The 14,815-nt window shown below is 36.4% G+C and overlaps 1 protein-coding gene across 1 annotated transcript in view; it reads left to right on the top strand.

Moving 5' to 3' along the window:
• LOC108183562 (NLR family CARD domain-containing protein 3-like) overlaps nt 1-14,815 on the top strand; it is a 163,471-nt gene that overhangs the window by 12,101 nt on the left and 136,555 nt on the right. Inside the window, exons 4-6 of the mRNA XM_087248506.1 lie at nt 7,934-8,092; nt 8,604-8,715; nt 12,316-12,420. Of these exons, the coding sequence (XP_087104632.1) occupies nt 8,672-8,715; nt 12,316-12,420 (149 nt within the window). The 5' untranslated portion in view covers nt 7,934-8,092; nt 8,604-8,671. The remainder of the gene's footprint in view (nt 1-7,933; nt 8,093-8,603; nt 8,716-12,315; nt 12,421-14,815) is intronic.

The following is a 14,815-nucleotide window of genomic DNA, read 5'->3' as shown; positions in this document are numbered from 1 at the left end:
ACATATTTTTACAGATGGTTCAAAAAATCCAAAAAATAGTTGTACAGGTGCTACAGTATACATTCCTAAAACTAAAGCAAACATCAGTAAAAAGAACAACAACAGGCACATATCAGTGTCTATCAGCTTAGTCCCTTTATTAATCTGGGGTCGCCACAGCGGAAAAAACTGCCAACTTTTACAGCATATGATTTAATACAGCAGATGTCCTTCCAGCTGCAACCTATCACTGGGAAACATCCATACACACTCATACACTAGGGCCAATTTAGCTCACCCAACTCACCTGTACCGCATGTTTTTGGGCTCCCCGAAGGGAAACCCACACGAACATGGACAGAACATGCAAATTTTACACAGAAACGCTAACTGACCCAGCTGAGGCTTGAACCAGCGATCTTCTTGCTGTGAAGCGATAGTGCAACCCACTGTGCTGCCTAATATCAGCATATGCAGTAGAATTGATAGAAATAATATTACAGTAGGTTTACAATGGATTGAACAAAGAAAAGGAAATAATGCAGTAACAGCATTAGATAGTTTATCTTTTCTCACAAGTATTTTAGAGACATGACAATTTTAACATAACTGGTAACATATATTGTAACATGTATTCTGGAGGTAAACATTCCATTTAACATTCCATGTAAATGGTCTGGGTTCAATTTTCAGGACAATTCAGATCACTCGGTGACGTAAAGTCTGGCCTAGAATATCCCTGCTGACAAGTAACAAGTTTGGGACACTTCACAGAACTGTCCTAAACCACTCTCTGCCGACTTCAAAAGAACATGGCAGATAAGAGAGGAAAAACCCATCTCTAGTCAGCCTTCTGCTCACAGACAAAAGACATTCCTTCTAAACAAAGACATTTAGAACCCAAATCTCTTGTTTAATTACACTTGACTTTTGTAATGTGTACAATTCCTCATATAGACTATACACATTTGTACTTTCAGGCCTTTTAAAAGCATCAATGATGCAAGTGTGGGAATTATGTTGATGTAAAATTATGTTGATGTACTTGTGGAGTGTTTGGTGTTGTTAGAATGCCCTCGACATTTTACAACAAATGATGCATAGAGCATGATAATAACCTGTACGGCCTGCATTCTTTAATGCCCTGAAATAAAGATCATTCTCAGGCTGCAGGCGGACATTCAAATTTGCATATGAGCAGCCTCGAGACAAAGAAAGGTTTCGTGTTCAAACTTTGCCCCTTAAATCATTGATCAAGAATGCTGAACGGGTTGTCACATGACCCGCCGGTATAACCAGTCTGACCCCCAACATCTACAGAGAAGTCCGAACAAAGAACTCACCAAAGGTGGGCCCTTTGAGGGGCAAGCGGCTCTTCTATGCCGCATGGACTTTCCAGCCACGATTTCTTATTTTCTGGCAAAGTAAACTCAGTTTAAAGTTTGCGATCGCGTTCCTCCGAACTGTATTGCAAACTCAACGCATTAAGGACATCAAAGGAGTTTCATAACGACGGAAGCATAAAGGGAGAGACCCCAGACATTAAAGTCCAGGTATTTTTAGTTATGCGATTAAGCTGTGCCCCTTTTACCCAAAAAGGTGTTTTTGTTTTTATAATATTGGTGATCCTTAATGGTGCGTGTGGAACTGAAAGTTTTGTCACTCTTTATCTGAAATCTCTATTTCCTCGCTTTACTATTTCTCTTTGTTGTTACATGTTCTATAGACCCGTATAGCCTATCTCCACGTGGTTTAACTTTGTTCTATGTTTTATCCCAGGTAGGAGGCGACGTTCTCGCAATGTTCCCTGAAAGTTCCCTAAAGTTAATGAAAGTCCCGAACCTTTACAGAACATTAGGGACGTTCTTAAAACGTTCTCTTTTAGTCATAAAATAACGTTCCCAGTATGACTTCAGGAGGACGTTTTGTTTTGGTTATTTTATGGTCACATAATAACGTTACAAAGACAACCTTTCTAACATTAACAGAACGTTTTCATATGGTCCTCCTTTAGTAATATAACAACGTTTCCAATATGACTTGAGGAGGACGTTCTGTTTTGGTCATTCTATGGTCACATAATAACGTTACCAAGAGCACTCCCGCAGCACTAATTCTAATAGCTAGTGCTGGTGGTCTCAAATTTTAAAAGCAAACGCGTAAAACGTGTCTTCTATGTTCATCGTGCTCAAGAATGAGCATCATAACTGTAGTGTAGCGTGTAACTGCCTTATTCTGGAGAGTTTGAAAAAAAAAAAAACATACTCGTTTCTGGGAGTCGATTCCTGTCTTCAAGTCAATTCCAGCACTAGGTCCATTGAGGAATCGACTCTTTTAAAGTCAATTCCCTAAATCCCTAAACAACGGCACTCATTCTGCCTGTCAACAAAGCTGCTTGTGCGGCTGCTTTCGCCAATTTCAGGTAAGTTTAGTCCTTAAAAGCACTCGGATATTACATACAACTGTTCCTAACTGTTCCAACTGTTTCTTTCCTTACTGGTAATTGACATTTGTGTTGAATATTTATTTTATAGTTATGGTTGCATAGCAAAATCCTCAGAGCAAAATTTACTCAGTTCTGACAATATTTGATCCCTCTCTAAATTGAGCAAAATTTACTCAGCAGCAGAGTTAAAGTTAATGAGACAATGATGGGGTTAATTAAGTGATGATTGAGCACTGATGATGAACACCTGCTGTTTGCTTATGCTTACCTGATTGACTTTATTTCTGTCAGATGTTCACAAAAGTCCATATGAGATTTATTGAGAATTAACTGTTTTAGTTCTTTACATTTTACAAAAAAAAAAAAAAAGTTTTTTTTCCCCTGATGTCACCATTGTGGAGAAAAGTGGTTGATTTACTTGCACTCGATTTCTAATGTAAAATTTTTCTTTACTTGCTAGGACACGAATTATGAAAGCAAATGTGGTTAAGTTGACTGATCCAGTATTGATTCTTACTCTGACATGAGTAACTGTATAGGAGATTATGTTTAAATGATGGTATATCACATAAGAAGCTAAATTCAGGAGAACTGGCCTCAGCTGTGATTATATATTTATTGAAACACATTGAGCATCTGAATCAATTCAGAGACACAGACATCAATGATCAGCGTATCTATCTCAACAGTGGTTAGAGTTTTATTTATTTTTTGGCTGCAGTGCATGGTAAGACAATCATACAACATTCATCCATAGTTCCCAGCATGCACTGTGGGGAAAAAAAAAAAAACTCACCATAGTTGAGAAGCATACTCTGATTCTTTATGTCTGTGTGTTTTAAGTGTCTCAGATGTTCAATGTGTTTTTTGATCTGATAAAAGGATTGGTGAGCTCCATTTTCTTAATACAGTGCCGCTTTTGTGATACAACATTATTTAAACTTAATAGGTCAAACCCAATTTTACTGATTTGACCAGTGACTAAACCACCACAGAGTCAATTATCCAGAGCACAATTGCTCTCTTTATACAATATTTGCCACAATACACTATTTGGCAAGCAAAGAGAAACTAACAATAGCAATCGAGTCAGAGTCCAAGTAAAGCAGCTACTGTTCTCCTCAATGGTGACAGCTTAAACACAAAAAAGTGTTTTTATTTTTTTTTTTTATTGCTGTTGTAAACATTTACTTAGTTAATTATTAATGTTATCTATATGTAATTTTGTAGAGTGTGGCAGAAATAAGGCCAAACAGGTTGTTAATAAGTAAAGCTGCTGTTTGTGGAGTTGCTTAATGATGCTCTGCTGAGATTTTGAAACATTTGATGTTTTATTTAGTTTATTTTATATACGGCTGTGACTGAAGGTAGATGTAGTTTTGTGTTTCTCATCTCTGTTTGTGCTTATTAACGGCAGGTGTTCATCATCAGTGCTCAATCATCACTTAATTAACCCCATCACTAGCCCCTTTCACACAGTGATACCGGTAAATATCCGGAAAATTTCCGGAACGACTTTACCGGTATATTGAAAAAAGCGCTGTTCACACAGGCGAAGACGTTACGGAAATTTTCCGGAAAAGAGAATTCACACATCCATTCCAAAAATACCGGTAAATTCTGACATCATTCACCACAAATGAGCTTTAAACGGCTGCGCTTGTATTTGTAAACATTTGACTACATTACAAACTCTGTGGATGATCAATATTGTGAACAACTTTTGCAGGATCACTTTCTCATGTCGAGATGTTCATAATATGTGCGTGTGCAGGCGCTCACAGGCTGTTTCACTGGCACACGCAAAGCTTGAAGGTAAACAAACAACGACTTATCATAAGCATCTCTTGATGATTATTTACACAGTTGGCATTAAGAAGAACATATAAACGTGACCTGACTAACTTCTAGCAGCTATATGTGTCTGGAAAAATATTCAAAGGCTTTTATTCTCACAAACCGCGCGGACGTAAATGCGTCTGACTGTTGTGATTGGCTAAAGCAGACGTCTCACGTCAGCACGTTTTAGACGTGCACGCGCTTATTACGGCAATCTTCCTTCTGCATTCACACAGCGCAGCATTCCGGCAAATTGCTGGTAATGTTACAACTTCTCTTTCCGGAAAATAGCCAGAACGAATTTACCGGTATTTTCAAAAAGGACCTGTTCACACATACAACCTTTCCGAAAGGTCTGTATGTGTGAAAGGGGCTACTGTCTCATTAGCCCCTTTCACACAGTGATACCGGTAAATATCCAGAAAATGTCCGGAACGACTTTACCGGTATATTAAAAAAAGCGCTGTTCACACAGACGAGGACGTTACGGAAATTTTCCGGAAAAGAGCATTCACACATCCATTCCAAAATACCGGTAAATTCTGACATCATTCACCACAAATGAGCTTTAAACGGCTGCGCTTGTATTTGTAAACATTTGACTACATTACAAACTCTGTGGATGATCAATATTGTGAACAACTTTCGCAGGATCACTTTCGCATGTCGAGATGTACATGATATGTGTGTGTGCTGGTGCTCACAGGCTGTTTCACAGGCACACGCAAAGCTTGAAGGTAAACAAACAACGGCTTATCATAAGCATCTCATCGATGATTATTTACACAGTTGGCATTAAGAAGAACATATAAACGTGATCTGACTAACTTCTAGCAGCTATATGTGTCTGGAAAAATATTCAAAGGCTTTTATTTTCACAAACCGCGCAGACGTAAATGCGTCTGACTGTTGTGATTGACTAAAGCAGACGTCTCACGTCAGCACGTTTTAGACGTGCACGCGCTTATTACGGCAATCTTCCTTCTGCATTCACACAGCGCAGCATTCCGGCAAATTGCCGGAAATGTTACAACTTCTCTTTCCAGAAAATAGCCAGAACGAATTTACCGGTATTTTCAAAAAGCACCTGTTCACACATACAACCTTTCCGGAAAATTGCCGGCAATTTTCCGGAAAGGTCTGTTTGTGTGAAAGGGGCTATTAACTTTAACTGCTGAACTGAGTAAATTTAACTCTGATGATTTTACTGTGTAGAGTCTGGAAAAAGTACTGAGCTTTTGTTTATAAAAGTTTTAGCTTTTAATGACAATATTTTTTGTCAACGTTTAATAGGAGGTAGTGTAGTATATAGCCTAAAATATCCACTGTACTGTCAAAAACGAATTAAAACCCCTTGTGAAAAAACAACTCAGTTTTCTGACCACACTTCTATATTATTGCTTATTTATTCGCTTGCTGGAAATTAGAATTGAATTTAGAAGTAGTTTGGAAACAAAAGTTTGCGCTTCACAAACAAAAATACCTATGTTGGCTTATGGATGTCTTCACTGGAGTGTGTAACACTGTTTTCTTATCAAAAGATATTTGAGTGGCAGTTCTTCAATAATAGATAAGTGGGATGTAGATATGGAAATTTATATGTGTATATTTTTAAAATTCTAAATATATTTTTAATTTATTTATAAGACTCAAGCACCACTGTGTACACCTGAAAGTAAAAAAAAATACAAAGTAAGTGAACCTATTTGTAAATATTGTTATTTTATGCTTTGTTTCAGGCAGCAGAAAGACAACTGGAGGATAGAGAACGTGACTGAGACACGACACAAACACACACTGACACAGCATATTAAAAATTAAATTGTTTGACAAATGCTTTAAGTTTTCTGCCAATAAAGCCAATTTTAGTAACATTTTATTGATTGAGCTCTTTCTGTCTCTAACATTCAGGACAAGAAAATAACATTCTGTGAAGGTCTGCAAAATAACGTCCCTCACACCTTTAAAGAATTCCACATCTTGACCTTATGGGAACGTTACTAGACAACGGCCTTAACACCAACAAGCATATTATGAGAACGTTGTGAGAATGTCAAATTTTCCAATAAGGTTTGGTCCCCTAAACATTCTGAGAACGTTCTGAATGTTCTGTAAAGGTCCCCCAAATAACGTCCTCCAAACCTTTAAAGAACTCAACATTGTGACATTCTCAGAACGTCCTTAACACTGATGGGGACGTTCTAAGAACGTTCTAGGAACGTAAAATTTCTAGCTGGGATGTATGTTCATGCGTTTGTTCGTATCTGTCTGACTAGTCTATAAATCCCATTATAATCAAATGAATTGTATTGTTTGCCTCACAAGAAAAAGTAACTGAAACACAGATTCCCCTGCCTAGCTGTTATAAGTTGATTAAAACTTATGAATGATTAATCTACTTTACAAGAAGTAGCAATAATTCCCTTTTCTAAATAAATAGATCATTACCGTGTCCGCTCGGAAGAGCGGCGGCTCTTGTTGTGTTTGGTCAAATTAACAGTAAATTAATCCAGAATGTTAATGATTAATTATAATTCGTTATTGTTGATAATAAATGTTCATAATCTGAGAGTCCCCTCGGTCGCGCGGGCAGGATCATATACAATCATATGTTTGTTTGACCAAATTGACCGAAGCTTAAGCCGGAATATTAATAATTAAGAATAAACCGTTATTGTTGATTATTAATATTCATAAAATTAGCTAATTTCTGTTACACAATAATTATTTTTTTTTATTGCAATGTTTTTTTAAAGAAAAGTTTTGTTGAATTAAAAAGTGCACCTATAGAGCTATATTTTCCTTGTTTTGACACTCTAAAAATTGTGGCTAAGAAATACTTATTTGGTGTAGTTAGAGATAAATTTGGTAAATCCTTAATTTTGAGCCCTGAAAATTCATGTAATAAAAACTGACTGCATTGTGACACAACCCATTTGCTCATGCGCACTGAGAAAGCTAATAAACAATACACACAAAAAGTTAAATGAATGAGAAGGCATGTGGACATAACACAACATCTAAATCAAGCATTTTAGCATGTCAAATTCCAATTTATGCATATAAAATATATTTTCCCAACAATAAAAGTGAGGCTAGTGAAAATGGCGAGTGGCTAGTAATGTTGGAAATCTACTAGCCACAGTGGCTGGTGATCAAAAAAGTTAATGTCAAGCCCTGAGTAAAGCTGAAGTCAAAACTGTAATAAACATACATGCAGAGAGTATATGGCAGCAAACAGGGATATAAATGACTTTTTATACAATACAAAAGAAAATCTGTTAAGGAAGAGAAATGGAGAAAATTTGTTGGGAGGAAATAATCATAACTGTCTAAGAATTGGAGGACTTAACAAAAGTGCATTTATTGGGTAGCACTCATATGGTTTATGTTCACATTTCATTCAACCTGAAACAGTGCAACACATAGATGTAAAGCTTATGAATACAAAAGAAATGTATTTATTAAACACAATCTTACATTTACTATGTACTTACTATGAAAATTACTAGCATCAAGATTGAGGGAAACAGGCTACAATTAATTTTTGAAAGAAACTGGTCTGGTAGAACGAAATTAAATTTTGAACAGGAATTTGTTTATTTGTACAGTAATTTATTCATTTTGGTTATATGGTGTATTTTTTTTTCTGGTGTCCCTCTATTTCAGGCGGCTGTTCCATATCCAGTCCAGTAGTAGGCGGTAAAGCGCATATAAGTTTGACAACCGCTAAATAATTCAGAAGAAGACGCACTGGAAATTAGTTGACAAACCGAAAGTGTCAAAGTGTTCCTGGTCTGCTGTACAAGAGCGTCTGTACTTCTGCATGTAAGTTTAATACTTTTAACATTAGCGTCATTTGTGGAAATGATGAAGAGATTTTATAGATGTAAGCGTGATTTAAATGTCTGTCTGATCCTGAAACTCAAAGCCTTAAACACAGAGTAATACACGGTCATTTAAGGACACTGCCAAAAATCTTTATCGTGTGTGTGTGTGTGTATATATATATATATATATATATATATATATATATATACACACACACACACACATATATATGTGTGTATATATATATATATATATACACACACACATATATATATATATATATATATATATATATATATATATATATATATATATATATATATATATATATATATATATATATATATCCAGTAAAATATTTATCTGCTGTGAATGCTGTGAAATGACTGAAACTCCGATTGTTGTATCCCTCATCATGTGGCCCGTTTCAGTGAGTGCTTGTTAGTGCAGTGAGCATTGATTGCTATAAAGTGTGCTGTTCTTCATCTCAGTATATTGTCATCTCCAGGTGATGGTCAGCGGCTGATTGTTTCCTCAAAGCTCTGCTAATGTCTGCATTGGTGTTTTAGTTGCAGTATGGCAGAGGAGCGAGTAAAGGACTCTCTCTCAGAGAAACACAGGTATTGACTATAGAGGTAAAGTTGGTTTTATATTCGCACATTCATTCATTTAGAAGTCTCTATATTGTTTACCATGTTACTTTGAATATTCAATCAATCAGAATTAGCATGCAAGTATGACTTGAAAACAACATTAACACTGTTTATTTGACTGTGGACAATGTTGTACTTTGATAGTCATTGGCTGCTTATATGATTTCGCTGTTTAGAGTTTTCAAGTAATACTTTTATGAAATGATATTATTACGGGGAAAGTCCGAATGTGCAAATACAAAACCAACTTTACCTCTATGTATTGACTCTGTTTTTAAACCATTATTTCAACACTTTCTCTGAAGAACAAAGACCAACAACAATGCACTTATTTGTGTTGCTATTGCCTGATCAAATGATGAACAAAGCTTCAGTTTACAGCTTCAGGACATGTGTTTAGATCAGGGGTCACCAACATGGGGCCCGCGGGCACCAGGTAATCCGCGAGGATCACATGTGTTGCCCGCAGGCCTGTTCTAAAAATAGCTCACCATAGCGCAACTTACCAGTAAGCTCCATCTAATATAGAAGTAATCATTTAAAAAATGTTAATATTTGCAGAGATATATAAAAATAAAGTGTGGCGCATTGATACATTAAATACAGGGTATTTCCTACCCTGTTAAATCATTGTTGAAATTTGTTATTTGAGAAGTGTTTATCAAACTGGTAGCCCTTCACATTGATCGGTACCCAAGAAATAGCTCTCAGTTTCATAAAGGTTGGTTTAGATCATTCTAGGTTACAAACAGCTTGATCTGGGGCCTGTTTCAGTAAGGAGGTTCAAACAACTCAGAGTTTAAACTTGAACTTTCGGTTTCAGAACAGCTGATCTGAGTTGGGTCAATCAACTTCGAGTAGACCAACTCAGAGTTAAGCGCGCGCACCGTGACTATAAAAAGGCATTATCAGTGGAGCGCAGACATGACGAGTGACTATGGCAATCTTATAAAAGAGATCACCATTTCTTTCTCCAGCTGAACTTGATGTTCTCATGCAAAGTTATAGCAAATATGAGTGTATATATTTGAAAAGAAGCAGCCATCAACCAGTTAGCGTGGGAAAACAGCTGCTCAAGATAATGCCTAATTTAACTTTTTAAGTATTTAAATATTTAAGTATAATAAAATAAGTAATGTAATTTGTGACATTTATATATTTTTTTCTAAACTTTTTTTATACATTTATTAGTTTTAAATGATTTAACAGTGCACTTGTGTGTCTGCCTTTTTTATTGATCAAGTGATAGAGGTTAATATAACATTTAGAAGGTAAGCAGTACTAAAAATAATTTTTAGAAAGAATAATAATCCCATTAATCTAGTTACAGTGCATATCGAAGGTGAATTCAATTTAATTATTTATTAAAAAAGCATAAGCCATTCTCGTACAGTTCTTCTGTGTGTGACTAAAATGTAGGCAATAGCTATGTTTCCATCCAAATATATTACATAAATTTATGTGCAAAACTGGAATATTGCATAAAATATGCGAATAAAATTCCATCCAACGAGTCAAGGAGAAAAAAATTGTCACTTCCTGATTAAACTGGCACCAAATATCAACAGTAAAAACAGAATTTACTGTGGTAGAAGAAGCTGCGTCAATTAATTCTTTATTTAGCCTAATTAATGTACTTGTGCCTCGATGTCAGAAGACAATGCTGAAACACAATGAACACGTGGGGGCATCTGATGCAATGAGACGCGGAGACTCTTGACACGCACCAGACGTTCGGAGGTAATTAATAATATACACTAATACTGAAACAGTTAAGGCATTTTAGAATGACTAAAACAATATTTAAGACATGTTACAGTGTGCTCAGCCTGCTGGTTTGTTCATTTACACACGTTTTCATTATCATATGATCATGATCTTTTTTTAATGTACATACTGTAATTTGTTCAGTAAAAGTGTTTCCATCGTAGTTTATGCTCATATTTTCTATCGAATAAAAGTTTATCCTACTCAGTTATGTGCGTTTTTTATGCATATTTTAAAAAGTTATGTGCATCATGACGTTTCCGTCAATCGTTTTTATGCACGTATCCAAAATGAGCATTAAAATAGGTGGGTGGAAACGTAAGGCTAAGGCGAGAAATATCGCTTCATCTTTAAAAAAAGGGGAGGAGACAGACAGAAACTCTGAGTTTAGAGAATAAAACCTGCTTCTGACCAGGTTAGATTCACAGAGTAAGTTACCACAGTAACTGACTCTGAGTTAAAGTTAACTCTCTTTCAGAAACAGGCTTGACTTACCCTGATTTCTCTAGTTTAACAAACCTGCCATTTTGAAACGGAAAACCCAGAGTTTCTCTCATTTCAGGGTTAAAATACTCTGAGTTTTCAGTTAACCTCCTTTCTGAAACAGGCTCCTGGTGTCATTTACCAGAACAGCTTGTGCTTATAGAGGAGAGGAGCTGGAAATGATCGAACCTAAAACGGGTGTTGCGCGTACTGAATAGCGGTGTTGTCGCGCGCGTACTGTAAAGCCGGGAGGGGGGGGTTGAGCGCGCATACTCAAGAGCGGTGTTGTCGTGTGCCTACTGAAGGGCGGGACGGAGGGTGTGTCACGTCGCGGGGGCACTTTTGATCATTTTGGAAGGGCACTTTCTATCCAAGACTAAAAAGGGCATGTGCACTGCACAGGTTGAGCCCTGTATGTGCACGTGCCTGCAAGTTAGGGAATACGACTAATAACAGTCATGGGGACTGCAGAAACACAGCACACTGTTCAGATTGATGCAGACATTGACTTGTACCGCAAAGAGACCTCTATCTCACTCATGGCTTGTCCTCTCAAGTGGGGGAAAGACAATTCACAACGTTACCCACTGCTGTCAACCTGGGCCAAGTCATATCTTGGTCCCAGAAACCTCAGTCCTAAATGAGAGGGTTTTTTTCTGTTGCAGGGGACATTGTAAATGCCCAGAAATACCAGCTTTTACCAGTTTATTGTTATATGATAGTTTTCCTTAAAACCCATCTCTATCTAAGTGAGTGAGTGATTAAATGTTGAATGTGATGAGTTTTCAACAATACTACATTAAAACTTTATTTTTTTACATGGTTTAATATTTTTTAGTTATTAAAATTGAAGTTCCTGTTTCAAAGCTTACAGATAGATGGCTAATTTGTATGTCATTGACACTTTTTTGGAATATTTTTTATAAGTTTTGTTTTTCCTGTAAATGATTCAATAAATACCGTACCGTGACATTCATACCGAGGTATTACCGTACCGTGAAATTCTGATACCGTTACATCCCTAATATATATATATATTTCCTCATCTGGTTTCTGTTGTGAGTTTTTTTACTCAACAGGTTTTAGGGACAAATGTGTTTTTCAGTGAAGCTGAAATTGTGCAGAACAAGAAAGCAGCGCATCTCTCATCTGTTAACCCATGATTCCTGTGTAGCAAATCCGGTCAGACAGACCTTCAGCCAACTTTTAGAGTGTGCTGAAATAAACTGAATAAACTCATATTTGGCTGATAAACTCTTGTAAAGGAGGCTGAAGTTTGTCCTGCAGTTTATTCCTCTGGTGTGTTTGTGTCTTCAGTGTGAGATCAGGATCATGTGTGTCCAGCTCTGTGTCTCTGAAGAGTGACTGCTCAAAAGAGGGTCGTCTACCAAACTTTAGAGAGAAAACACCATATGTCAGAAGGTATTTTGTGTTTTACATTATTCATCACACTTGTTTAGGAACACGTATTTAGTATATTTACACAATACTTTAAAGGCACAATATGCAAGAAACTCAAGAACAGTGTTATATATTTTTCTGACTTGAATTCTTCCTTACTCCATGATAAGTACAAATATCTGAGCATAAAACATGTCCTTACTGTTTGTAACTTTAAATAATGCATCTGAATAAAAACCTCTGCTAGTAAAATAACCTTTTTGTCATATAAAGCCAGAGGATAAATGTTCAGCATCTATTAGAAATCCAAAAGAAAAGTAGAAGAACAAAGCAAAAACAAATTAATCCAAGTACCAAGGTGACAGACAAATGACAAAAATATAATCCACAGAGCAGAGAGACAGAGGTGCAACAGTCCACATTTATTAATCCAACATAAAAACAAGTGCAGAGTACAAAAATTTATTAAATCAGGTTTATTGGGATTTATGGAACATTTGTATGCAGACAACCTAATCATACAAAATGAAACGGATCATCATTTGACTTACACACTCTTAAATATTTACATATTAGAAGCCTTGCCTATAATTACAACATGAACAAACATAACCCGACCAAGAAGAGGAACTTCTCTACACACATAGCTATTAAAAATAAAAGAAAAAAGTAGACATTTATAGTAGATATTTTATAATTTTTTAATTTTTATTTATTATTTTTATTTTTTTACCATCAAGTGTCATCCAAAATATAACTTTAATTCCCAGGTTATAAGAAATAACCTTCTTACAATACAATAATTAGAACATAGCTAAAATTGGTAAAATTATGGACTCCAGTTTTGAGCAAATAATGAACAATTTGAAGTGTAATACAATTAAGGGTTTAATATCTGCATTGGACACTTAGGGTGCTTTCACACCTACACTTTTGTTTCGGAACGTGTCTCGTTTGCCCAGTTAGCGAGGTTCGTTTGGCATATGTTAACAAAGCAATTGCGCTCTGTTCTGCGCCAAAGTAATCGCTCCGAGATCGCTTGAATGAGGTGGTCTCAGCTCAATTGAAACGAACCCTGGAGCGGTTCGATTGCAGTGAGAAAGCGATCAGATCTGAGCGCTGTTATATCACAGTGTTTTATGTAGGGCTGTAGCGATACTCTAATCTCACGATACGATGCGATACACGATGTTCAGCTCACGATACAATATATATCACAATATTTACCCAAAGATGCGATGCGATTAGATATAACTCGATACGATTCTATATCATTCGATACGCTTACATAATTTTCTGATAGATTTAAAGGAGACAAAGTGATTTGGTGACATCTTGGGAGTGTTTAATTTACTTGGATTTAATTAATTGAAATAAACTTAACAACAGACAGCTAGCAAAATAAATGCGGGACAAAATTAATTAAAAGATGTGATGAGAAAATTTGTTCCATTTATTGAAACAGTGCAAACTGTAGCTTACAAGCCTTTGAAAAAGTAAATAAAGTGCAACATTGCAATTTGCAATTAACAATGGAGAGTTAAAGTGCAAGTGGCCTATTCTGAACAGTTTCTTTGACATCTTTTTAGCTTGACAAAAAACATGAGGTAGCAAGTCTAGCTGCCATGAAAGTAAACATAGTAGCACCATGTCTTCTCCAAAACGTCAAATAATTGTAAGTCACTAAGATTATTTAACTTAAAACATGGTAGAGTATTTTAAGGCCTGTAAGCCTACACGTATGTGAGGTAGCCAGTCTAGCCAGCCGAAAAAATAAACCGTGGCAGCCAGACATTAATTCAAGTTGAATAAAATTGTACCCAATTTAGCAAAGTAGCTTAAGGCCTTAAGTGAACACTAAACAAACTCTCCTCTCCACATAACTGCAGACCAAGTGATCTACATTGTCTTCAAGATCAGAGGTACCTTTTAGCTAGTTGTGACAATAGTGGATACTGACACTGGTGCTCCTTCCCCCAGACCAGTGGATCTTCTTTCACTTCCAGGAGGTCCGCCTCCTTGTAGCGGGTCATCTGGTCCTTGGCCTCGTCCACTTAAGTATTTTTCTTGGTTTGTGCTGCACCACCACCGTATCGTTCACCAAGAAGGGCAGCCAGTGGACAAGACAGCCTTGGATTCCGACCTTCAAATAAATAAACAATAAAAACAAACAAACAAAAAATAAAACATATATTTATATATTATATTTATATGTTTTTTAGTTAAGCACATTCCATAATTCCTACACAGAAATTCAGACAACACAGTGCGCTGCACTGGATAACAATGGGTAATACTACTGACCTTGACTGCTCACTTCTTCCATGAATTGCTCTCCTTCATCCACAGCGTCTTCATCATCTTTTTTTAGATGCCATCCCCTCATCATCAGCATGAGCATTTGCTGTGCCCTCTT

Source organism: Danio rerio, chromosome 4 (genome assembly GCF_052040795.2).
Source record: "Danio rerio strain M-AB ecotype USA chromosome 4, GRCz13ab, whole genome shotgun sequence".
NCBI classification, from domain to species: domain Eukaryota; kingdom Metazoa; phylum Chordata; class Actinopteri; order Cypriniformes; family Danionidae; genus Danio; species Danio rerio.
This window is presented reverse-complemented; position numbering and strand designations above follow the sequence as displayed.